General features: G+C 45.1%; 1 protein-coding gene across 4 annotated transcripts in view; it reads left to right on the plus strand.

The window, feature by feature from the left end:
* The window catches only part of cita (citron rho-interacting serine/threonine kinase a), a 311,435-nt gene extending 302,039 nt beyond the window's left edge, over positions 1-9,396 (plus strand). For 2 of the 4 annotated variants that reach the window (XM_085961882.1, XM_085961880.1), the window contains 2 exons: positions 8,114-8,402; positions 8,525-9,396. In XM_085961882.1, the coding sequence (XP_085818008.1) occupies positions 8,114-8,402; positions 8,525-8,548 (313 nt within the window). In that variant the 3' untranslated portion in view covers positions 8,549-9,396. Of the gene's footprint in view, positions 1-8,110; positions 8,403-8,524 lie in introns of all 4 variants that reach the window. The other 2 variants (XM_085961879.1, XM_085961881.1) reach the window with 1 other exon arrangement.
* Positions 9,397-27,895: the final 18,499 nt, after the last annotated feature.

Here is a 27,895-nt window from a genome sequence, read left to right on the forward strand (position 1 = left end):
GCGCAGGCAAACTATACAAAGGGTGGAGCACTCGGGAGATGACCAGCTCTGCAAAGCAGGTCAGCGTTCGGACCACGCAGAGGGCGGGGAAAGTCCCAGAGAGTCCGGCGGGAACAAGTCTCTGACTATTAAAAATATTTGTATAAATAAAAACCGCGGGAAACAGCGTTGTCAGCAGCAACAGCGGTGGGAAAGCCTGGGAGGCGCCATTTTTTTTTCAACAAGGAAGAAAGGAAAGCGCGGGAGGCGCCATTTTTTTTTTAGGATGCCTAAGACTGGCAACATTACTACTTTCGATAGTGATGTAGAGGATTGGGCCACATATGTGGAAAGAGTGGAAGTATATTGCACAGCGAATGAAATAAAGGATGATAAAAAGGCATCGGTTCTTCTAAATCTAATGGGCGCAAGGACATACAGGCTGTTACGAAACTTAATCACTCCAGCCAAACCAATGGACAAGAATTTTAAGGAGATTGTTGATACCCTACACTGCCAATTCGGGGCAGGACTGGCAGATTCTCTACGAGACAAATTCGTCTGCGCTCTCCTAAGTGAAGGAACACAAAAAAGGCAACTTTCTGAGAAAGATTTGACACTAGACAAGGTTTTCAGTGTAGCTGTATCATACGAAGCAGCAGCAAAAGGAGCTGCAGAGATACAGCAAAAGCCACAGGACTTCGGCACCCATGAAATGACACGGGGTTTCGAGAGATGTTATCGCTGCGGCAGATCCACCCATGACCAGAGGGACTGCTGGTTCAAGGACAAAGCATGCAGGCAATGCGGAAAGATGGGACACATTACACGTGTGTGCCGATCCGGAAACAAAAAATCCACTGACAGAAAAAAAATCAATAAGGAAAAGTGCAGAAAGGTACAAATGATGACGGACAGTAGCTCCGAAGACCAGAAGAGCGATAGCGACTCCGGAAACAAGAGACTAAGCTCTCTCAAATTACATAATGTAATTGCCAAAGAAGATTACCAGACCATTTGGGTTACCCTCACGATAGCGGGGTCCCCAGTTAAAATGGAGCTAGATATAGGATCAGCTCTGACCGTCATAAGTAGACGGGATTACGAGCGGCTATTTCCGCATATACCTTTGAAAGACACATCCATTATCTTGAAAACATATACGGGGCAGAAAGTATACCCCAAAGGGAAAATAAAGGTGCCTGTTGTATACAACGGCAATGAAATACAGAAGTTGTATTTATATGTTCTGCAAGATGGTGGTCCACCGCTGTTGGGACGTGAATGGATCAGGAAGATACGTTTAGACTGGCACTCCATTCAGGCACTGACGGTGACCAGTAAGAAAGAAAATGATGATGACATCATACCTGAACGATTAAAAGACATCTTGGCCAACGCCAAAGAAGTGTTCCAACAGGAACTAGGAACCTTGAAAGGCATCACCGCCTCAATAAAGGTGGAAGATGCGGCAATTCCCAAGTTTTTTAAGGCAAGGCCGGTGCCATACGCAATTTGTCCAGCAGTCGAGGCAGAGCTGGACAATTTGGAAAAGACAGGTGTGTTATCCAAGATAGATTGGAGCGAGTGGGCAACACCCATCGTCCCAGTCATGAAGAAAACGTTAAATAATTATAAATCTGAAGAACAGAGAAAAATTCGCATCTGTGGGGACTTCAAGGTGACTGTAAACCCAGTCCTTCACACGGTACAGTATCCTCTTCCGAGGATAGAAGATATTTTCGCCTCACTATCCGGAGGGAAACGTTTCACAAAAATTGACTTGGCACAGGCATATCTACAGATGGAGGTTGAGGAGGCCTCTAAAAAGTATCTCACAATAAACACACACAAAGGCCTGTACCAGTAAAATCGACTGGTTTTCGGAATAGCATCAGCTCCAGCTATCTGGCAAAGAGCTATGGAACAAGTCCTGCAAGGGATTCCTGGGACTCGATGCTACCTAGACGACATCCTTGTAACAGGAGAAAACGACAACGAACACCTTGCCAATTTGGAGAAGGTGCTCACTAGGCTGAGAGAACGGGGCCTACGAGCAAACCGCCCCAAGTGCGAATTTTTCCAGAAACAAATATATTGTGGCCACATAATTAATGAAGAAGGGTTGCATAAGTCCCCTGAGAAAATTGAAGCAGTCATAAAAGCACCAGCACCTGAAAATGTCTCACAATTAAGGTCGTTCCTGGGATTGATAAATTACTACCATAAATTTTTACCGAACTTGTCAACTGTTCTGCACCCTCTTAACGAACTGCTACAAACGGGAGTAATTTGGGAATGGAGCGAGGACTGTAAACGTGCCTTCCATAAATGTAAAGGCTTGATCACGTCCAAGGAAGTTTTGGCTCATTACAACCCATCACTGCCAATCAGACTGGCGTGCGATGCATCCCCTTACAGCGTAGGAGCGGTATTATCACATAGATTCCCTGATGGCTCAGAACGGCCGATAGCTTTTGCGTCACGCTCCTTGAACTCAGCTGAACGTAACTATGCCCAGATCGACAGGGAAGCACTCAGCCTGGTATGGGGAGTGAAGAAATTCAACCATTACCTACACGGACAAAAATTTACCTTGTTGACTGACCATCAACCCCTCGTCTCCATATTCAACCCTAAAAAGGGCGTTCCCATTATGACAGCACAAAGGCTACAGAGGTGGTCCCTTTTCCTAGGGGCACACCGATATGACATAGAATACAAAGGATCAAAACAGCATGGAAATGCTGATGGTTTATCGCGTCTACCGTTGCCAACGGTAGAAGAGGCACCTACAGTGGACCCAGTGGAAATGTTCCACTCTACCATAGTAGAATGTCTACCAGTAACAAATTCTGCCATTGAAAGGGAAGTGAGAAATGACCCGACTCTCTCACGAGTCTACGATTTAACAGTGAAGGGATGGCCAGCACATGGCGAACCACTGTTGCCAGCATTCTCGCAAAGAGGAGAACAGCTGTCAGTGTGCCGAGGAACCTTGATGTGTGGATCCAGAGTGGTGATTCCACCCAAACTCCAGGATAAAGTGCTAAAGGAGCTTCACGAGGGGCATCTGGGTGGAGTGAAAATGAAGAACCTAGCTTGGGTATTTGTATGGTGGCCAGGTATCGATGGAGACATCGAAGAAATGACCAAGAGCTGCCTAGGATGCCAGAAGGTCCAAAACGCTCCACCACAAGTCCCTCTACATCCATGGGCGTGGCCCTCATCTCCATGGCAAAGGGTACACATCGACTTTGCTGGTCCATTTATGGACTCAATGTTCTTAATCGCGGTTGATGCACACTCCAAGTGGCCGGAGGTAATAAAGATGTCCTCCACCACCACGGAAAAAACCATCACAGTATTAAGGACCATATTTGCCAGGAATGGGCTGCCTGAGCAGATCTGTTCTGATAATGGACCGCAATTTGTGTCCGAAGAATTCAGGAAGTTCTTAAAAAAAACAATGGGGTTAAGCACTACACGTCCGCCCCATACCATCCCGCCACCAATGGATTGGCTGAAAGGTTTGTCCAGGCCTTCAAGAAGGCCATAAAGGCCATGGGTAATGAAGACATAAAACTTCAGCATAAGGTAGATAACTTCTTGTTTGCATACAGGAATGCAACACATATGGTTACAAACCAAACTCCCGCCATGATGTTCTTCAATAGAAGCCTAAGATGCCGGCTGGACTTGATCAAACCAAACATCAGAAGGGACGTGGAGAACCGCCAATTTCAAGGCATGAATGAAAGGCCAACTAGAACCTTCCAGATAGGTCAACAATTTTGGCCCGGGACTACCATACCGAGAAATGGCAGCCTGGAACTATTTGCACACGACTAGGACCGCTGATGTATACCGTGGACATTGGCGAAAGCATAATAAGGCGCCATGCTGACCAGATCATAGAGTCATCCGAAAAGGGACAACCTACACCACAACTCTATACGCCTAATGATGAAGTAGAGATACCCATAGTATCTACCTCCGATCTGGTGATACTGGAACCAGATGAACCCGACACTGGCATTCAAGCCGAATCAGCCTTGCCAAAAGAACCTACTACACCACCAGAAACTACTACACCACCGAGGCGTTATCCGGACCGAGTCAGGAAGCCTCCAGAGAGACTGACTTATAATTGATTAACTGCAGCAATGTGTAGATTATTGTTCTTGTAACATGTAATTAATGATTACTTAAAATATTATGTACTGGTTGGCTAAAAGGGGAGGAATTGTAGTGTATGTGCCTTTAAGAGCCCCCTGTGTACTGTAATGCCGGTAATGGCCACTCGGGCTATATAAGCCTGTATATTGTGTTGTATCAGTTAGTTCACCTCCAGACTTTGTCCAGTAAACACCTGTAAACCAACTCCTGCATTCCGTGTCTTCATTAACACACGGATACAACAGCGTTTGCCTACAAAACAACAGTGGCCATACTCCAAAAGTAATCATGTTGTAAAATGCTTTGAAATATCTTGAAGATGTGATAAAGCACTAAATAAGTGTAAATTAATTTGCTCTTAAGTTAACATCCCACTCCAGTCAGTCTCTTCCCTGCCCCTGCCCAGTTTTAGACTTTGGAAATGGAGGAAACCCTAAGCTTCATTCAAAGAATGAGGAAGATGCCACACGAAGTGAGCAGTTTAACATTATTTGTTGTAGGGATAGCAATTTTTACCTTTGAAAAGATGGTATCCTTGGTTCCCTCTATTCCCAGGACCGGTTGGCTGGACAAATAGACTGACTCCAGAGTTGCAGTGCTAAGCCAGTACAATTTGAAATGGGACTGCATACTGCTTGGATGAGAAGCATTGTGTGCACCTTTCAGGAACTAAATTAAAATGAATCCTAATCATAGAATGATACAGCACAGAAGTAGACCATTGTGCCTGTGCTTTGGTAGAGCTATCCAATTAATCCCACTCCCCTGCTCTTTCTCCATAGTCCTGTTTATAAAAAAAAAAAAAAAAAAAAAATTCTCTTCAAGTATATATCGAATTCTTTTTTGAATGTTGCAATTGAATCTGCTACCACCACCCTTTCAGGCAGTACATTCCAGATTACACCAACTCCCTGTGTTTAAAAAAAAAATGCTTCTTTATGTCACCTCTGGTTCTTTTGCCAATCACCTTAAATCAAAGGCTCGCTCCTTTTTGAATGTTAAAATAAGATAATAATAAACTTGAAGAATGGGCATATAATTGGCAAATGAAATTCAACACCGATAAATGCATTTTGGTAAGAAAAATAGGGAGGTCACTTATTACTTGGAAAATACAAATCTAAGTGGGGTAGAAGAGCAAAGGGATCTCGGCGTACAAATACACAAATCACTGAATGTAGCGACACAGGTTAACAAGGCCATAAAAAAGCAAACCAAACACTAGGGTTTATTTCTAGAGATTGAATTGAAAAGTAGTGAAGTTATGCTAAACTTGTATCGAACTTTGGTTAGACCACACTTGGAGTACTGCGTACAATTCTGGTTGCCATATTATAAAAAGGATATAGAGGCACTGGAGAGAGTGCAAAAAAGATTTACAAGGAAGATACCAGAAATGCAAGGGTATACATATCAGGAAAGGATGAACAGGCAGGGTCTCTTTTCTCTTGAAAAGAGAAGGCTGAGGGGTGACCTAATAGAGGTCTTTAAAATTGTGAAAGGTTTTGATAGAGTGGACACAGAGAGAATGTTTCCACTTGTGGGGAAGAGCATAACTAGAGGTCATCAATATAAGATAGTCACCAAGAAATCAAATAAGGAATTCAGAAGGAACTTCTTTACCCAGAGAGTGGTGAGAATGTGGAACTCGCTACCACAGTGGTTGAAGCAAATAGTATAGATGCATTTAAGGGGAGGCTTGATAAGCATGTGGGGGAGAAGGGAATAGAGGGTTATGCTGATAAGTTAGATGAGGAAAGATGGGAGGAGGCTCGAGTGGAGCATAAACACCGGCATGGACTGGCTGGGCCGAATGGCCTGTTTCAGTGCTGTATATCCGATGTAAGTCTATGTAAAATTTGTTATTCCTATGGCAAGTAATGCCAGGTTTATTTTTGTGTAAAATCTTCCTTATTGTTTGAATAAATCATAAGAGATATCGCCTTTTGCCAAGTGCAAAACTGGGCAGGGCCTGGTTGCCGACCCCTCTGCCACTGGAAACAGTTTCTCCTTATTTTCTCAATCAAAACCATTCATGATTTTAAACACCTATCAAATCTCCTTTTGCTTTAAGGAGAAAAATCCTAGCTTCTCCATTCTCTCCACATAACTGAAGTCCCTCATCCCTGGTATTATTTTAGTAATTCTCTTCTGCACCCTCTCCAAGGCTTCATAAAGTGTGGTGCTCAGAATTGAATACAATACTGCAGCTGCGGCCTAGACAGTGTTTCACAAAGGTTTAGCATAACTTTCTTGTACTCGATTCCTCTATTAATAAAGCCAAGGACCCCATATGCTTTTTTAACAGCTTTCTCAACTTGTCCTGCCACCTTCAAGGATTTGTGTACATACACTCTCAGGTCTCTCTGTTCCTGCACCCCTTTTAAAATTGTACCATTTAGTTCATATTGCCTCGCCTCATTCTTCCTACCAAAATGTATCACTTCACACTTCTCTGTGTTAAATTTGATCTGCATGTGTCTGTCCATTTCACCAGTCTGTCTATGTCCTCCTGACGTCTGTTACTATCCTACTCATTGTTTACTACATTTCTGAGTTTCGTATCCTCTGCAAACTTTGAAATTATGCCTTGTATACCCAAGTGCAGGTCATTAATATATATCAAAAGGAGCACTGGTCCTAATACCAACCCCTAGGGGGAACACCACCTCCCTCCAGTCTGAGAAACAACTGTTTACCACTACTTTCTACTTTCTGTTCCTTAGCCAATTTGTATCCATACTGCCACTGTTCCTTTAATCCCATGAGCTTTAATATTGCTAACAAGTCTATTATGTGGTACTCTGTCAAACACCTATTGAAAGCTCATATACACAACATCAACCCTCTCTGTTACTTCATCAAAGAACTTGATCAACTTATGATTTACCTTTTAATAAATCCATTTATTAACCCATACTTTTCCAAATGCCACTTAATTTTGACCCGGATTAAAAGTTTCCCCACCAATGACGTTGGGCTGACTGGCCTGTGGTTGCTGAGTTTATCCCTCTCCCCCTTTTCAAACAAGGCTGTAACATGTGCAGTTCTCCAGTCCAATGGCACCACCCCAATATCCAAGGAGGATTGGAAGATTGTGACCAGAGCCTCCACTATTTCCACCCTTGCTTCCCTCAGTAACCTAGCATGTATCCCATCCGGACTGGGTGACTTTTCTACTTTGAGGACTGCTAACCTTTTAAGTATCTCCTCTTTATCTATTTTTATCATATCCAATACCGCTACTGCCTCCTCCTTTGCTGCTACATTGGCAGCATCCTCTTCTCTAGTGAAGTCCAATGTTCCCATTCAAAATACCCCGCATGTGCATTTTTTCCCCATTTAAAAGCCGGTGAGCTGGCTGCGCGGGAGCTCCAGAGCGCTGCGTGGCCACGCAGTTTAAAGGGAACATTGTTGAAGACTGATGCAAGTACTCATTTAGTACCTCAGTTACGCCCTCTGCATCCACAAGAAGATCTCCTTTTTGATCCCTAATCAGCCCCGCCTTCCTATGATTACCCTTTTACTATTTGTGTTTATAAAAGACTGACGTATTTGCAACTATTAATATCTCGCTGATTTATATCAAGTTAATAAATGTGTTATCTTATTACTCTTTTCTTTCCCCTCTCTCCCATCAACCAAAACCCCAGAAAGTTGTGGTGCCGACATCAGGGCTGATCATGTGGTACAAAAACAACTTGACACGAGAGTAATGACTATTTCTGTCTAGAACAGACACTTTTTTTCTATCCAGTTGTCAATTTTTTTTATGCATGATTCGAGGTAGTTTACTTGGTGACTTAATCAGGGTTTTTCGTCACTGTAATCTTTGAATCAGTCTGAAAACCTGAACCTATTGATACCCCTTGTTAATGTATTGGCTTTCATGTTGTTGAAACTTGGAATTTTAGGTGCCTGACCAGAATTCTTTTTCCTCCTGTGTGACCAGCAGCAGTCCTAACAAGCGGGGCCTTCCCTCCTACAATGAGCACATGTCAAAGAAGTTGGCACCTTGTCCGAGAGAAAATTCACCTCAGGATTTGAACAGGTCTGTCAGGTACAGAGAAGGTAGACAGGAGACGAGAAGGGACAAATCACCACGGAGAGGCTTGGAGAGGGAGAAATCTCCAGGCAGACCTTTGGACGCCAGCAGGGAGAGGTCACCGGGAAGGATGTTGGATGAAAACAGAGGGGGCGGCATGCGTTTACCTGTAGGATCCATAAGGACCCCGGTTACCAAGGTATCTTCCACATAATTAGTCGTAATTTAGGATTAAGTATTTAAGTGCACTCATTAACCCTATTCAGTGTTGCTTGTCTAAATAGTGAATGGCATTAATACTAATTTGTTCATATTGAACAGTCCTGGGACCAGTCTGCTGTGTGAGTCCAGTGCCATCTTACAGATGAAGAGGCATGTACTGAGCATGTGCATTCCACCCTTCCAACAGCAGGGAGAACGGCTCTCAAACGAAGGAGATCCACAGGACAAACTAAAACTACGCACATTTGTTTGCTTTAGTCACTAAGGGAAAGGGGGGGGTGTACGTCAATTTTAATCTGTCTGCTGCTCGCAAGCTACCTTAAGACTGGCTACTGGGAATGTGGGTGATAACAACCTGTTTTTCTTTGGAAGATGATTCATTCATTTGTGGGAGAACGATATGCAATATTAAATGTACAAAACGAGAGAATTCACCTACGTCTTGTAACATCACTCATCTTGATAGCAGAGCCTTTTAATCCTCTCCAGTGAAGGTTTGGCTGTACTTCCTGGGTGTAAATGGAGGATCGATACACAGGTTTGACCCAGTGATGGGGATTGGTTACATAACTGTACACAGTTCATTACTTGAATTTTATACAATGGTTATGAAGGGAATCTGAACATGGAACTGCAGCAGGACTGAATATATATTTTGTAATAATCTATAGCCCTTTGCTATTTAATCTTTTTTCTCCGCTGTCCCGCACTGCTGCTTTGTCCTGGATGTACAGACATTCATTCAAATACAATTTACTGTAGACTTTTGTACTTTGTTTCACTGACCTGTATTGAAAATTTCCCAGTTCTAAAGTGCGTTCCTATTTTTGTGATATTACTGTTTTTTCTCTTTGTACCTGTCACATGTGAATATGCGACGCGTGAGAACAAGATTTTTTGAGTCACATTTCTGGTGACTCATTTTCCATGAAAATGCTTAATTAAATTCAATACTAATTTGCATATCTTTACATAGCAAGTGTCTGTTTTTACTTTATTTTCAGAGCAGAAGTGCACCTTGCATATGTGAGCTAATTCTTCCTCTGTTCATAATGAGTGAGGCTCTAGTTTAATCAGAAATTGCCTCAACGCTGTTTACATTACTGTACAACAAAAAGTACTTTGGTCCTGACGAAGGGTTTCGACCTGAAACGTTGACTCTATTTCTCTCTCCACGGATGTTGCCTGGCCTGCTGAGTTTTTCCAGCATTTTCTGTTGTTATTTTAGTACTTTTTCTTTCCTTTGCTTAGACCACATATCATCGGTATAACCAGAAAATCCTGGGCTCCAGATCTACCTCAAACTAGAATCATGTAAAAGTATCTCCCTAATCATGAGCCCTTAAGCAAAACACTCGCCAGGAAAGGATGAAATGTGACTACACTCTGCCAGCATACTCCTCGGCCTGCAAACTTCTATCAAGGGACGGTTTGCACCTGGGCAGGGCCGGGACCGATGTCCTAGGGGGAGTGTTTGCTAGTGCTGTTGGGGAGGGTTTAAACTAAAGTGGCAGGGGGTTGGGAACCTGAGCAGGGAGACAGAGGAAAGGGAAACAAGGAAAAAAGCAAAAGACAGGAAGGAGAAAAACAAAATTAGAAGGCAAAGAACTCAATGGTTTAAATCAAACATGGTCACAGTAAATAATAATTCATGTAGGTCTGAGAGCGTTAAAAAAACAAGCCTGAAGGCTTTGTGTCTTAATGCAAGGAGCATTTGGAACAAGGTGGATGAATTAGCTGCGCAAATAGAGGTAAACGAATATGATTTGATTGGGATTACAGAAACATGGCTCCAGGATGGCCAAGGCTGGGAACTCAACATCCAGGGGTATTCAATATTTAGGAAGGATAGGCAAAAAAGAAAGGGAGGTGGGGTAGCATTGCTGGTTAAAGAGGGGATTAACACAATTGAAAGGAAGGATATTAACTCTGATGATGCGGAATCTGTATGGGTAGAACTGAGAAATATCAAGGGGCAGAAAACGTTAGTGGGAGTGGTATATAGACCTCCAAACAGTAATACGGAGGTTGGGGATGGCATTAAATGGGAAATTAGAGACGCGTGCAATAAGGGCACAGCAGTCATCATGGGTGACTTTAATTTACATATAGATTGGGCTAACCAAATTAGTAAAAATACTGTGGAGGAGGAATTCCTAGAATGTTTACGGGATGGTTTTCTGGAACAATAGGTCGAGGAACCAACCAGAGATCAGGCCATCTTAGACTGGGTATTATGTAATGAGAGAGGATTAATTAGCAATCTTGTTGTACGAGGCCCCTTGGGTCAGAGCGATCATAATATGATAGAATTCTTCATTAGGATGGAGAATGAAGTAGTTGACTCAGAGACTAGGGTCCTGAATTTAAATAAAGGAAACTACGATGGTATGAGGCGCGAATTGGGTAGGATTGATTGGGGAATGTCACTCAAAGGGTTGACGGTGGATAGGCAATGGCAAACATTCAAAGACTGCATGGATGAACTACAGAAGTTGTTCATCCCAGTTTGGGATAAGAATAAAACAAAAAGGGTGACTCAACCGTGGCTAACAAGGGAAATTAGGGATAGCATAAGATCCAAGGAGAGGGCATATAAATTGGCCAGAAAAAGCAGTAACCCTGAGGATTGGGAGCAGTTTAGGATTCAACAAAGGAGGACAAAGGGATTAATTAAGAAGGGGAAAATAGAATATGAAAGTAAGCTTGCAGGGAACATAAAAACTGACTAAGAGCTTTTATAGATATGTGAAGAGAAAAGGATTAGTGAAATCAAGTGTAGGTCCCTTCCAGTCAGAAGCAGGGGAAGTTATAATGGGGAACAAAGAAATGGCAGACCAATTAAATGCATATTTTGGTTCTGTCTTCACAAAGGAGGACACAAATAACCTCCCAGAGATGTTGGAGAGCATAGGGTCTGATGAGAGAGAGGAACTGAAAGAAATCAGTATTTTGTAGGGAAATGGTGTTGGGGAAATTGATGGGATTGAAGGCCGATAAATCCCCAGAGCCTGATAATCTACATCCTAGGGTACTTAAGGAAGTGGCCCTAGAAATAGTAGATGCATTGCTGATCATCTTCCAAAATTCGCTGGAATCTGGAACTGTACCCATGGATTGGAGGGTAGCTAATGTTACCCCACTATTCAAAAAGGGTGGTAGAGAGAAAGCGGGGAATTACAGACCGGTAAGCCTGGCATCGGTAGTGGGGAAAATGCTAGAGTCCATTATAAAGGATGTAATAGCTGAGCACTTGGAAAACAGTGACAGGATCGGACAAAGTCAACATGGATTTACAAAAGGTAAATCGTGCTTGACTAATCTACTGGAATTTTTTGAGGATGTAACTGGGAAAATAGATAAGGGAGAACCAGTAGATGTGGTGTATTTGGACTTTCAAAAGGCTTTCGATAAGGTCCCGCATAAGAGATTAGCGTGTAAAGTTAAAGCACATGGGATTGGGGGCAAGGTATTGACTTGGATAGAGAACTGGTTGGCGGACAGAAAGCAGAGAGTAGGAATTAACGGGTCTTTTTCCGAGTGGCAGGCAGTGACTAGTGGGGTACCGCAGGGATCGGTCCTTGGACCCCAGCTATTCACAATATACATTAATGATCTAGGTAAGGGAACTAGATGTAATATCTCCAAGTTTGCAGACGACACAAAGCTGGGTGGGCGTGTGTGCTGCGAGGAGGATACCGAGAAACTCCAGGATGATTTGGACAGGTTGGGTGATTGGGCAGAAGCGTGGCAGATGCAATACAATGTGGATAAATACGAGGTTATCCACTTTGGTGTCAAAAACAGAAAGGCAGACTATTATCTGAATGGCAATAGATGGGGAGAAGGGGAAGTGCAACGAGACCTGGGTGCCCTTGTGCACCAGTCGCTGAAGGTAAGCATGCAGGTGCAGCAGGCGGTGAAGAAGGCAAATGGTATGTTGGCCTTCATTGCAAAAGGGTTTGAGTACAGGAGCAAGGATGTCCTGCTGCAGTTGTACAGGGCCTTGGTGAGACCACACCTTGAGTACTGTGTGCAGTTTTGGTCACCTTATCTGAGGAAGGATGTTCTTGCCATGGAAGGAGTTCAGCGAAGATTCACAAGGCTGATCCCTGGGATGGCAGGAATGACGTATGAGGAGAGATTGGGTCGATTGGGCTTATACTCGCTGGAGTTTAGAAGAATGAGAGGGGATCTCATCGAAACTTATAAAATTCTGACAGGTCTGGACAAACTAGATGCAGGTAGAATGTTCCCGATGGTCGGAGAGTCCAGAACCAGGGGTCATAGTCTAAGGATAAGGGGTAAGCCATTTAGGACAGAGATGAGGAAGAATTTCTTCACCCAGAGAGTGGTGAACCTGTGGAATTCTCTACCACAGAAGGCGGTTGAGGCCAAGTCTTTAAATATATTCAAGAAGGAGTTAGATATATTTCTTAGAGCTAAAGGTATCAAGGGATATGGGGAGAAGGCAGGTACGGGGTACTGAGTTTGGATGATCAGCCATGATCTCATCGAATGGAGGAGCAGGCTCAAGGGGCCGAATGGCCTACTCCTGTTCCTATCTTCTATGTTTAAAAAAGCTTTAAAAATCAGAGGCACTTCATTTTCTAATGCGTTGTCTCCATTTCCAGAAATCCAAATATAAAATGCCCTCAGTGTGTAATGTAAAAAGTTCAGAGCTGGCCCACAATAATGTTAAAAGGCAATTAAAACAAAGGATGGAGAAAATAATTCAAAAATTGTCCTGAGCACAGTATAGAGGGGTTTTTGGGCTGAAATGGCATTATTTTAAAGGAATGTTTTGGTCAGGAATGCACTTAAATTATGTTTTTCCTCACTCTTCTCAATCAGAGAGGTTAATGCATTATCGTGTTTGGATGGTTCTGTACCATTAACGCACAATAAAGTGTGAATTCTTTTCACAAAAGTGGAAAAAACGCATTAAGCGAATTTCAGAATTTATCCTCAACTTTTGAAACTCCCAACGAAACAAATAGTTTTGAACCAACATACCAAAAAAAATTAGTTAAGGTACTATAGGGATGAGCCTCAATGGGCCAAATTACCTTTTTTGTCCTGGACTTTATGAATAGGAGGCAGGACACTCGAAGGAATTTCCATGAGATGTTAGAGACACTTGAAATTCAGGAATCCCGCTCTGAAGTTGGGACAGCTGGACAGGATTGAAATTGACCTGCAAAATTTGGTACCCTCTCAAACTGCCTGCATTGGTTCCTAGATTGTAATGTGGGGTTCTGCCCCTTTACTCCAGCCAGACACTAGTTGTAGTTGTAATTTCATTCCACTTACACCTAGGGAGGTGAGCATACAGCCTCATCCAAGATATGCATAGACACATGTTGATGCAGCCAACGTCTTCACGGAGTTTACCAGAATTATGAGCTCAAGGACTTGGGGAGCCCTGGTGAGTCTAGTTCACCTTCATGGTTATGAGAGCTGTGACCTGCACACAAACTACTAATAGTCTCTTTGATTGCCTTCCTTCCCAAGATACCCTGAGTGGATTCACCACAATTGATGAACCCAATACGCTAACTACATGGGCATACCCAAACCGGGCTGGGATAACCTTGCCAACCATCAAGATGAGGGCAAGCAATCTCCTGACGAAGATGCCTCCAAGGAAGAAGGAAATAATGATAAAGTTTAAAACCACAGGGTCAGATTAATCATAAAAATGATTTGCTTCAATTAATAATACCTAAATAACTACCCAACTCCTTTTTGAGGATTGTGGAAATGCTACAATATATCTGCTCTATACAATGGTGATGTACAGATTTCTCCTAAGAGAAAAGGCCTACAAATGGATGGAAAGCCTTTGTTTGCATCTTGGATGTATATGGGCTCAAACAATTCCATTCGTCATTTTACAAACCCCATTGCTTAATCTATAATTGATACCATGTTCAAGTCCCTTTGGTAATTCTTTAACAAATGCTCACACAGTGCCCAGATCGAAACTTGGATGTATTTTGGTACAGAGTAAAACATCCACCTATCTGTTTAAGTGTGTCTGCCAGCACATAGGGTATGCTAAATCACATTTGAATTACAAAAACAAAATATCTCTTCTTGAAAGTGTGCTTCGTGTCTGCAGAACATCTGACCGTGTGGGATACACCTGAAGGAAGTGTGGATGGAATAAATGACCAGAAGATCCCACGTTCTACTGCCAGTCTTTGTTGAGTTTGCTGATTACAGCTAGAAAGAAGAAAGAAAAAAAAACTTGCATTTATATAGCGCCTTTCATGACCACCGGACATCTCGGCGCTTTACAGCCAATGAAGTACTTTTGGAGTGTACTCACTGTTGCCAATTTGCGCACAAACAGCAATGAGATAATGACCAGATAATCTGTTTTTGTTAATGTTGATTGAGGGATAAATATTAGCCAGGACACTGGGGATAACTCCCCTGCTCTTCTTCGAAATAGTGCCATGGGATCTTTTGCAACCACCTGAGAGTGCAGACAGGGCCTCGGTTTAACATCTCATCCAAAAGACGGCATCTCTGACAGTGCAGCACTCCCTCAGCACTGCACTAGAATGTCAGCCTAGATTTTTGTGCTCAAGTCCCTGGAGTAAGACTTTGAACCCACAACCTTCTGACTCAGAGGCGAGAGTGCTACCCACTGAGCCACAGCTAGAGCAGCATGCTAACTTTGGACTTGGTTCCACTGAGCTGGGAGATGGAAAAAATCAGACAAACTTCCTGGGCCTGACTTCCTATCTGATGGTGCACATGGGCAGATGTCTGGTGAGGCCAAGGCCAGGCTTGGCTATATTGTCCACATAGTTGAATAACTTTCTGACACTTGCAACCTCCCTTTCTAGGCTCACACATGAAGAATGACTCCTAGAATGAGGTACTGGAGGGCTGTCAACTCCCATGGTGTCGTATCCCAGTGAGAAACCGTGCCTTCAGAACAACAGGGAAAAACATGACTAAGATTGGAACAAAATTTCCAGCCTCGCTCCAGGAATAAGTTAGGTTAGATACACAGAGCATCAAACATTTAGTTAATTTGCCTGTCTTAAATTTTGTTTCTTTCCCAAGTGTCTAAGGTATTGACACCCGTCAGCACTGGGCATACGAGCCTCAAGAATTCCAAGCTCTCCTTTTCAGGATAACCAATGAAAGAAGAGCTATAATAACAACAGAAAATGCTGGAAACACTCAGCAGGCCAGGCAGCATCCGTGGAGAGAGAAACAGAGTTGACGTTTCAGGTCTGGGACCCTTCGTCAGAACTGGAAAAAGCTGGAGATGTAACATATTAAGCAGGTGCAGAGACGGGGAGGAGGGACAGTGGGAGGGGAGGAAGGAATTGAAGGAACATACTGTGCTACGGTAAGAGGCAGGAAAGATAAAATGTTGCAAATGGGGATGGCAAAATCATACAGCATGAAAAATGGGAGCAGGGGTTATAGTTTGAAATTGGTGAACTCAATGTTGAGTCCAGAAGAGCTGTTTATTTAGGTCAAATGGTAACTAAGTATGGCCACATAAAAACCAAATAACGTAACTAAAAATAAACCAGCATTTGTGTACAAGGGGCTAAGACGCAAACTGGCATTTAACACTCCACAGAATGTTTCCCAGCTGTAATGTACCTCTGTCAAAACAAAATGCCTCCATAGTTCAGTTACCATGTCCACTCAAAAATCTGTCAACAGCTTTATATGCTGTGCAAAGTGTAATAGTCTGCTCACGAATGCTGATAGTCATGATGTTCTTATGATGCTTATCAAAATATGATGAATTTCCTTGGAACAGAGGAGGCTGAGGGGAGACCTTATTGATGTGTATAAAATTATGAGGGGCATAGATAAAGTGGATAGAAAGGACCTATTTCCCTTAGCAGAGAGGTCAAAAACCAGGGGGTACAGATTTAAAGTAATTGGGGAAAGGTTTAGAGGGGATTTGAGGGGAAATTTCTTCACCCAGAGGGTTGTGGGGGTCTGGAACTCACTGCTTGAAAGGGTGGTAGGGGCAGGAGCCCTAACCATATTTAAAAAGTACTTGGATGTGCACTTGGGATGCTGTAACCTGCAGGGCTACGGACCAAGAGCTGGGAAGTGGGATTAGGCTGGATAGCTCTTTGTTGGCCGGCGTGGACATGATGAGCCGAAATGGCCTCCTTCTGTGCTGTAACTTTCTATGATTCTATTAATTATTTCACAAATTTGCCTTGGGCTCACAAATTGCATCCAGAAGAAACAGTTAAGACAATGTTTATCACATTATCCTCCGGCATTTCCGCTACCTCCAAAGTGATCCCACCACCAAACGTATCTTCCCCTCCCCTCCCCTTTCAGCATTCCGCAGGGACCGCTCCCTCCGAGACACCCTAGTCCACTCCTCTATCACCCCAAACAGCCCTTCCCCTTCGCCTGGCACCTTCCCGTGCAAGCGGAGGAGATGTAACACCTGCCTCTATACCTCCCCCCTTCCCACTGTCCAGGGCCCCAAATACCCCTTCCAGGTGAAACAGCGATTTACTTGTACTTCTCGCAATCTAGTATACTGTATTCGCTGCTCACGATGCGGTCTCCTCTACATTGGGGAGACCAAACGCAGATTGGGTGACCGCTTTGCGGAACACCTCCGTTCAGTCCGTAAGGGTGACCCCGAGCTTCCGGTCGCCTGTTATTTTAATTCACCGCCCCATTCCCACTTGGACCTCACCGTCCTCGGCCTCTTGTATTGTTCCACGGAAGCTCAACGTAAACTCGAGGAACAGCACCTCATCTTCCGATTAGGCACTCTGCAGCCTTCCGGACTCAATATCGAGTTCAACAATTTCAGATCATAAGCTCGGCCCCCATTTCATTTTTTCTTGTAATTGTTCCACTCCTTTCACCCCCCCCCCCCCTTTCCTTTTGTTTCTCTCTCACACCTGGCAGCTATCTTTTGCCCTGCCAGTACACTTTACACCTAATCCCAGCCTATTACCATCTCGTCTAGCTTCTAATCTCTTTTACTTCTTTTGTTTCTTTTATTCTTTTGTCCGATCGCAGCCCTGCCTTCGATCTAGTTTCTTTTCTTTCCAGTTTTGAAGAAGGGTCCGACCCGAAACGTCAACTCAAATTTCTCTCCACGGATGTTGCCTGACCTGCTGAGTTTTTCCAGCATTTTCTGTTGTTATTTCGGATTTCCAACATCTGCAGTATTTTGCTATCGTATCAGCCTAAGAACTCCAGTTGGGTATCACTGAACGCACACTGAGAACACACACTACTAGAAACTCAGCAATTTTAGTTAATACAATGGATTCACCAATATGGCAATCAGGACTGGGGAGTTTTTTACATGCCTCACTGCGAGCATTTGGATAATTGTCTCTTAGAAATAGTCAAAACAAAGCATGAATATCTCCCTCTCCAATCATTACCCAAGAAAGTATCTCAAAATGAGCCCAGCTTTGGGGGAGGCATATTCCATCTCCAACTTGCTCTCTAGAGATATCCACAGCTGCCCTTTAGAGAGGTGTTGTTGAGGAAATGGCCAAACCTGGCACCTTTCTTTAGACAGTATGCCAGGGAACTGATTTGACTCCCTGCACTAGACTATTAATGACTTGGAATGAATAAGAGCTGTTATCCTGGTTCTAATTGTGCAGGTTTTATCTGTCCTATCAGCAGAGACACAATATCGAGTTTTAGAATATTCCCATCAATCTACAGGCAATATGGAACCCCAGGACTGAGGGGTGGGGTGGGGGCGAGCAAAGTAGAAATTAATTGCTTGAAAGTGCATGGTTAGACCACAGTTCCAAAAACACAAGCATTTAATGCCAGTCACCCTTGAGATAAAGACCAACATTCCATTAGCTTTTTTGATTGCTTTTCGTAGCTGTCCACTAGCCTTTAGTGATTTGTGTACATCGACACCCAAATCTCTCTGCTCCTTCACAGTTTCTAGTTTCTCACCATTTATACAATACTTCGATTTGTCTTTCTTGGATTCAAAGTGGATGACCTCACACTTCCCTACATTGAACTCCATTTGCCACAGTTTTGCCCATTCACTTAATCTATCTATGATTCTTTTTTAACTTCCTGTTCCCATCTGCGCTAGTTATTGTACCTCCTAACTTAGTGTTGTCTGCAAACTTGGATAGACAACTCTCTCTCTTCATCCAAGTCATTGAAAAGCTGAGGCCCCAGTACAGATCCCTGGGGAGCACCACTTGTCAAATTCTGCCAATCAGAGTCCGTACCCTTTACTTCTACCCTCTGTCTCCTGCCTCCCAACCAAATTCCAACCCATAGAATCATAGAATAATACAACACAAAAGGAGGCCATTCGGCCCATCGAGTCTGCGCCAGCTCTTTCAAAGAGCAATCTAGTTAGTCCCACTCCTTCCTCATATCCCTGCAGTTTTTTCTCCTTCAAGTATTTATCCAATTCCATTTTGAAGGCTACTATTGAATCTGTATCCACCACCCCATCAGGTAGTGCATTCCAAATCCTAACCACTCATTGCGTAAAAAAGTTTTTCCTCATGTCGCCTCTAATTCTTTTGCCAATCACCTTAAGTCTGTGCCCTCTGGTTATCGACCCTTCAGCCACTGGAAACAGTTTTTCTTTATTTACTCTAAACTCTTCATGATTTTAAACACCTCTATCAAATCTCCTCTTAACCATCTCTACTCCAAGGAGAACAACCCCAGTTTCTCCAGTCTATCCACGTAACTGTAATCCCTCATCCCTCGAACCATTCCAGTAAATCTCTTCTGTGCCCTCTCCAACGCCTTCACGCTCTTCCTAAAGTCTGGTGCCCAGAATTGGACACAAAACTCCAGCTGGGGCCGTACAAGTTTAGCATAACTTCCTGACTTTTGTACTCTATGGGCAGGATTTTCATTGGGCCGTGGAGGCGGGATTGGAGGCGTGTGGGGGTTTAAAATCCCAAATTCAACCCCATCCCGCCGCCCAACCCGCCTCCATGCCAGCTTCAAAGGAGGCGGGTACCTGCCCCGCACTGGGACCCACCTCCCCGAGGCGGGAAGGGGATTAGTGCCAATTAACTGCCTGTTAAAAGGCAGTTTTTAGCCTAATCCCTATTTTCATTGTTGAAATGTGGGATTCCCAACGGCTCCAAACCACGCCAAGTTAGCGAGGCGGGCCGTCGGGATGAAGGGCTTGGAGGGGTCGAGATGTCCAGTGTTCAGGTGAGTGATGGGTGTATGAGTGCAGAGGTAAATGTGTTTGGTGTGTGTAAAGTGTTTAAAGAAGTTCTACTAACCTTTACTTACCTTTACAGCCTTCCTTCCTTCAGGTCTCGGGAGTCCCTCATCTCACCGGCACAGAAAGCAGAATGGCCGCCAGCTGTCAAAATCTGCAGCATCTGCTTTCTGTTCTGGGGAGATTTCTAAATCATCCTGAGAGGAAGGAATTAACCTGGAGTACAGATTGTCAGTGTTTGACAACTTCAAACAGCTGTCAAAAACTGATATTTCATCTGTCAAAAGGTCTTGACAGATGAAATTTCAATCTGACGTCACCTGTTGCCGGGTGGCCCTTAATTGGCCTGCTGAGCCCGCTGGGCGGGCTCAACAAGGTCAATCAAGTCTAAATTGCGTGGGTTGGCTAGAACTCGATGGAGGCGGGACTACAACCCCAAAAGTTGTAGTCCCGCCTCCTCAATGAAAATCCAGCCCATTGCCTCTATTTATAAAGCCCAGGATCTCATAGGCTTTATTAACTGCTTTGTTAACCTGTCCTGCCACCTTCAAAGATTTGTGCACAAACACCCCCAGGTCCCTCTTCTTGCACCCCCTTTAAAATGGTACCATTTAGTGTGTATTGTCTCTCCTCATTCTTCCTACCAAAATGCATCACCTCACAATTTTCTGCACTGAATTTTATCTGCCATGTGTCCACCCATTCCACCAGCCTGCCTATGTCTTCTTGAAGTCTATTATTACCTTCCTTGCTGTTTACTACATTTCCAAGTTTCATGTCATCCGCACATTTCGAAATTGTGCCCTGTACCCCCAATCCAAGTATATCAAAAGCAGCAGTGGTCCCAGTACTGAACCTTGGGGAACTCCACTGTATACCTCCCGCCAATGTTCCCTCTAAGCCGCGCAGCTCTCTGCTGGTTCCATGTAGCACGGGACCAGCCTTTTTACGGTTACATTTTGCGCATGCGTGAAATTGTGAAGGGGCCGTGCACCCAAAAAAAAACATTAGGGGGAACATTGCCTCCCTCAAGTCTGAAAAACAGCCATTCACCACAACACACTGTTTTCTATCCCCTAGCCAATTCCATGCTGCTACTGCCCCTTTTATCCCATGGGCTTCAATTTTGCTAACAAGCCTTGGTACTTTATCAAACGCCTTTGAAAGTCCATATCCACAACATCAACTGTACAGCCCTCATTCACCCTCTCGGTTACCTCATCAAAAACTGAATCAAGTTAGTCAAACTCAATTTTCCCTTAACAAATCCGTGCTGGCACTCCTTTATTGTCCAAGTGGCTGTTAATATTCTCCCAGATTATTGTTTCTAAATGCTTCCCCAACACTGATGTTAAACTGTAACTGCCAGGTTTATTCTTCTCCCCTTTTTTTGAACAAGGGTGTAACATTTGCAACCTGAACAACAGTTCTCTGAATCTAAGGATTGTCAGACTGATGCGCTACATCAAACCCATGGGCATCAGTGATATGTAAATCCAGATCTCTGATGGGTAACAGGGCCTCTTGTCATTATTTCACAAGATAGGTAAAGAGTTGGTAAATTTGGTACTCAACAAGGGCAATTTTCAATTACCATCTACCTGATTCTTGCCTGAAAAGCAGGTGGCCGGCAGCGGGAAATTGTGGGAATAGGGGAATCTCCTGGAGGAGGGGGGCCCTACCCATCTCTTCCACCACCCCCCCTCCTTAGACACCCAAGGAGACAGCCAAGGACATCCTGATATAACAACAGAAAATGCTGGAAGTACTCAGCAGGTCAGGCAGCATCCGTGGAGAGAGAAACAGAGTTAATGTTTCAGGTCTGGGACCCTTCGTCAGAACTGGAAAAAGTTAGAGATGTGGCAGGTTTTAAGCAGGTGCCGAGGCAGGGAAAGGGGGGAGGTGAGGAAATTTTCAGGCAGGCCAGTAAATGAGGGCACAGCATGCCTGCCTGTTTTTGGGCAGAAGGGTTTTTAAATATGCAAATCGGGATCCTACAACAGCGAAGGACCCCATTGAAATTTTGACGTTCACATGGGAGGGGCTTACTCTGCGCGTACTCTGCCCTTTTGTACTGGAGACTGAGTGGCCTAACAGAGGTCCTTAAAGGGACCACTGGTGGCTGCTCCACAAAAGGGTCCCAAACCTCTTTATTTTATTTTATTTTTGTGATGCCGGGGAGAGCAGGAGTGCCCTGACTCCACAAAAGTACTGCGGCCCACTGCAGCATTTCTTCCCAACTCAATCCTCTGACACTATGGCCGCGATTTTCCCATTGGTGACGGGTCAGGTGGTCGGCGGGTTCTGATCCTGCCGCCGCTTTCAGCCGGTAAAAATTTGCGATTTTGCCCTAATTGGGTAATTGAGTCCCTGCGTGTGCGCTCCCCTGGCCAATTAGTGTTTTGGGTCTGGAACTCGCCTCTACTGACGTCTGTGAGTCAGCTGCTTTTAACGGGCCCATGCAGCCTTGGTTCATTCTCTCATTATTTGCTGCTGGATTTCCTTCTGACAACTCCTGCCATGACTACCTCAAGGGCCAAGGCCTCTCCCAGATTTGATGACGACTCCATCCATGCTCTTGTGGAGGGAGTCAGAGGGCGCAGGGAGGTACTCTTCCCATCCTCTGGACGGAGGAAGCCACCACAGCAAACCAAAGCAGTCTGGCTGCAAATTGCGCAGGAGGTGAGCTCCAGATCCATGTGTCCTTGAACCTGGGTGCAGTGCAGAAAAAGGTTCAATAACCTAGTCCGCTTAGGAAAAGTGAGTATAACGTTACACTTGCCTTAATCTGCTCCCCATCTCCTCTCATCACCAGCACTCTGCATTGTCAACCTACTCCTGCACATCCCACTTTACCCTTACATCCCTTGCACCCTTAACCATCCCTCTCGCTCTATGTACACAATCACTTCACTATTCAACTGTGCTGCCCTCACATTCGCTATCACTGTGATGCTATGACAACAACTAACAACGCACAGGGAGGGCCCTTGGTATTGGCACCTCACTCCATCTTTGTCTCCTTCTAAGCATCTATGCTATGGATTCTCTACACTCACTCCATCATTCTCACTCAAACTCCACTTGTGTCCCTCATTGCAGGAAAAGAGAGTCCACAATAAGATTGAGAGGGCTAAGACAGGAGGAGGGCCACCTCCCATAGCCCATCTCACCAATCCTTTTGTGCATTAATTAAACAGAAGTGATGACAAACAGTTGAAGTTCTGGCCTATGCGATCTGGGAAATGGAAGTTGCACATTGAGGGCCCAGGGCGACTTGCATTTGTAATGATGGTGGTCAGAGTGATAGGAACCCACAGGTTCTTGTCCATTGTCTATGGTGTGATAAGAAGGTGCCAGCCACATGGGTTTGATTCGTCTACCTAAGCGAGTCTGGCAAAGGTTAGTGCATCCCGGGCAGCAATGTGTGCTGCTACAGCTGGTTCATCCGCCTCCGCAAGGTCTTCTTCCTCCTCCTCCTCCTCATCTGAAGAGGCTAGGCACTGAGCCACTTGTTCCTCAGGCAGCTGCAAGCCACGATGCTGTGCGATGTTGAGCAGTGCACAGCAGACCACGATGATTCTGGAGACCCTGGCTGCTGAGCACTGTAGGGCTCCACCTGATCTGTCAAGCTGTCTGAATCGCATCTTCAACAAGCCGATGGTTTGCTCGATGATGGATCTGGTCGAAATGTGGCTGGCATTGTAGCGCTCCTCAGCTTCGTTCGATGGCCTTCTCAATGGCATCATCAGCCATGTCTTCAAGGGACAGCCCTTGTCTCCAAGTAGCCATCCGGAAAGTTGTGTTGGCGGATTGAAGAGCGGAGGCACACTAGACTGCCGCAGGATGAACGAGTCATGACAACTGCCAGGGTACTCCACACAAACATGCAAAATGTCCTTTCTGTAGCTACACACCAGCTGCACGTTAAGGGAGTGGAAGCCCTGGCGGTTGACAAAAACAACTGGGTTGTGATGGGGTGCCCTAAGCGCCACATTGTGCAGTCTATGACGCCCTGCACCCTTGGCAAGCCTGTCATATTTGCAAAGCCAACCGCACGCGCAGTTACACTTGCTTCATCTGTGGAGAAGTGGATGTAATTGTGCGCCTTTGCAAAGAGGGCATTGGTAACATGCTTGACGCAAGTGTGTGCGGCCGACTGGGAGATGCCGCTGATGTCTGCTGATGAGCCCTGGAAGGACCCTGAAGCAAAAAAATTGAGGGCGGTGGTGACTTTGACAGCCACTGGTAAGGGGTGTCCACCCGCTCCTCTGGGCACCAGGTATTGGTGCAGCATTGCACAGATGTCAGCGACTACCTCTCGCGAAAGTCTCAGCCTCCTTAGGCACTGCTGCTCCGTCATGTTGAGGAAGGTCATCCTCAGCCTGTAAACCCTGTGTTGGGGGTATCTCCTGCGGCGACGTGCAGCCCTGCGCTGACGCCTTCTGCCGTGTGCACCATCAGGTGGCTGAGCAGGAGGTTGGCGCTCCTGCTGTTGGTGCTGCTGTTGTGCCTCATTCTGCTGCTGCCGCGGCTGCTCTTCCTCCGAATCTGAGGACCAGGATGAAAGGAAATAAATGCTTCCCATGCTACTGGTACATATCTCAGTTGAGGAAGCGCTCAATCAATGTGGGGAGAGGGTTTTCCCAGGAGGTCACAGTGGAAATGGATCTCGGCTTCATCACTTCCAAGATCAGTAGACCTGCAAAAAGTTTTCCAAAACCTGAAAAAACAAAGCTCTGCCATCTGCAACTGAGCCTTGTTGACAGCTCCGTTTTTATGCTGGAGCTGCAGCTGTGAAGAAGGCAGCCACTTGTGAACCCGTCACAATCAGCTGGCGTGGTTTGGGAACGGCGTGGAACACGCAGAAAAAGTGTCAAAATCTAAAACCGCCGTCAAAATAGTATTATCCAGGCAGTTAACAAGCAGTTAACTGCCTTAAGGGCCTATCCCGCCGCTTGGTGGCGGGTTGGATCAGGAGTCTGGGAGGCCGCCTTTGGGAAAGTTGCACGGAGGCGTGTTGACGGTGGAATCGGAACCCGCCGTCAATATTTGCGATTCTACTACCTGACCCGCCTCCAAACCCGTCCTCTGAGCGCCGGCAAAATCGCCGCCAAAAATCAGTTTTATAGTTGTTTTCCATACCACCTCAGTGACCAAAACATGACACAGTATTTAGGGTGAGGCCTCCAGAGCACTATATAGTTTCCGCATGACTTCCTCTGATGTGTACACCACTGCTCTGGCTATATTGTTCAGCATTCTATTAGATTAGGTAATTGTTGGCCATGTTGAGGATCAAGTCAACTGAGCTATTTTGACACCATTCATCGAGTACATATGTTGCCCATTCTTTCTTCTATGTGCAAAAGAACAAGTATGGAGCTACTAGCCAGGGGTGGAGATTGATATGAATAAAGAAAGCCATTTGTTCCAACCTAGCTCAGCTTTCATAAATAACCTACATCACAGTGTCCATTGTTTCATAAACAACAAGGTTTTGCCTTCATGAACCTTTCTGGAAGTCCATTCCACGTGCTGATGACACAATGTTTGAGGAAGAACTTTCTAAAATCAGTCTTGAAATTGCCTTTTGATAAGTTGAACCTGTGCTCCCTTGCCCTATTGTTATGGCTTAGTTTGAACTAGTACCGTGGATTCACCTTTTATGTACTATTATTATTACCTTGTATATCTCGATTAGTTGGATATACACTTGAAGTACCGTAACCTACAAGGCTACAGACCAAGAGCTGGAAAGTGGGATTCGGCTGAATGGCTCTTTTTCGGCCAGTGCAAATACGATGGGCCGAATGATCTTCTTCTGTGCTGTAAATTTCTATGATTGCACAATAAACTCTTGTCATAGGGAGGACTTAACACCTCCCTATGCAACTGGATCCTGGACTTCCTGACGGGCAGACCCCAGGTGGTGAAAATAGGCAGTAACACCTCCTCCACACTGATCCTGAACACGGGAGCTCCCCAGGGTTGTGTGCTCAGCCCCCTTCTGTACTCCCTGTTTACTCACGACTGCGTAGCCATGCACAACTCCAACTCCATCATCAAGTTTGCTGATGACACTACAGTTGTAGGCCTGATCACAGATGGCGACGAGACAGGCCACAGGGAGGAGGTAAGAGCCCTAGCAGAATGGTGCAAGTACAACAACCTCTCCCTCAACATCAGCAAAACAAAGGAGATGATCGTGGACTACAGGAAGCGGCAGGGGGAGGGACACACCCCAATCTACATTGAAGGGGCTGAGGTGGAGAGGGTCAGCAGCTTCAAATTCCTGGGTGTATTCATTACGGAGGACTTAACGTGGTCCCATCACATTGACGTCGTAACTAAGAAGGCATGCCAACGCCTGTTCTTCCTCAGGAGACTGAAGAAATTTGGAATGGCCCCCCAGATTCTCACCAACTTCTACCGGTGCACCATCGAGAGTATCCTGTCCGGCTGCATCACTACCTGGTATGGCAACTGCACCGCCACAGACCGCAAGGCTCTACAGATGGTGGTGAAAGCTGCACAACATAAGAACATAAGAAGTAGGAGCAGGACATATTTTGCACACCAGTGTTTTTTCATGCCCCCTCTTCGCTCTCCTAATTTCTTTTTTAAGTACCCCCCTGCACTTTCTATACTCCTCTAGGGATTCCACTGTTGTTAGTCCTTTGTATCTGCCAAAATCCTCCCTTTTTTCCTAATCCATTCTTGTATATCCCTTGACATCCAGGGTTCCCTGGGCTTGTTGGTCCCACCCTTGACCTTTACGGCAACATGTTGGCATTGTACTCTCTTTATTTCCTTTCTGAAAGACTCCCACTGCTCTGATGTGGATTTTCCTACAAGTAGCTGATCCCAGTCCACTTTGGACAGATCCTGCCTTATCATATTAAAATCGGCCTTCCCCCAATTTAGAACCTTTATTTCCGGTCCATCTTTGTCCTTTTGCATGATTACCTTAAATCTCACCGAATTATGGTCACTGTCACCAAAATGCTCTCCTACTGACACTTCTACCACTTGCCCGGCCACATTCCCTAGAATTAGGTCCAGTACCGCCCCCTCTTGTAGGACTTTCTACATGCTGGCTCAAAAAGCTCTCCTGGATGCACGTTAAGAATTCCGCACCCTCTAAGCCTTTCACACTCTGACTATCCCAGTTAATATTGGGGAAGTTGAAATCCCCTACTATTATTACCCTATTATTTCTACACTTCTCTGAGATTTGCCTACATATCTGTTCCTCTATCTCCCCCTTACTGTTTGGGGGCCGAAAGTACACTCCCAGCAAAGTGCTTGCCCCTTTTTGTTTTTAAGTTCTACCCATATGGCCTCATACATAGATACATGGAAGATAGGAGCAGGAGTAGGCCATTCGGCCCCTCGAGCCTGCTCCGCCATTCAATGAGATCATGGCTGATCATCCAAATTCAGTACCCTGTCCCTGCCTTCTCCCCATATCCCTTGATCCCTTTAGCCTTAAGAAATAGATCTAACTCCTTCTTGAATATATTTAATGAATTGGCTTCAACTGCCTTCTGTGGTAGAGAATTCCACAGATTCACCACTCTCTGGGTGAAGAACTTCCTCCTCATCTCTGTCCTAAATGGCTTACCCCTTATCCTTAGACTGTGACCCCTGGTTCTGGACTCCCCGGCCATCGGGAAGATCCTTCCTGCATTTAGTCTATCTAGTCCTATTAGAATTTTATAAGTTTCAATGAGATCCCCTCTCATTCTTCTAAACTCCAGTGAGTATAAGCCCAATCGACCCAATCTCTCCTCATACGGCATTCCAGCCATCCCAGGTATCAGTCTGGTGAATCTTCGCAGCACTCCCTCCATGGCAAGAACATCCTTCCTCAGATAAGGCGACCAAAACTGCACACAATGCTCAAGATGTGGTCTCACCAAGGCCCTGTACAACTGCAGCAAGACACCCTTGTTCCTGTACTCGAACCCTCTCGCTACGACGGCCAACATACCATTTGCCTTCTTAACCGTCTGCCGCACCTGCATGCTTACCTTCAGCGACTGGTGCACAAGGACACCCAGGTCTCGTTGCACTTCCCCTTCTCCCAATCTATTGCAGTTCAGATAATGATCTGCCTTCCTGTTTTTGCCACCAAAGTGGATAACCTCGCATTTATCCACATTATACTGCATCTGCCATGCATCTGCCCAATCACTCAACCTGTCCCAATCATACTGGAGTTTCTCGGCACAGCACACACGCCCACCCAG

Source organism: Somniosus microcephalus, chromosome 19, assembly GCF_052327205.1.
Source record: "Somniosus microcephalus isolate GS21.2 chromosome 19, FLI_Smic_1.0, whole genome shotgun sequence".
Classification (NCBI taxonomy): domain Eukaryota; kingdom Metazoa; phylum Chordata; class Chondrichthyes; order Squaliformes; family Somniosidae; genus Somniosus; species Somniosus microcephalus.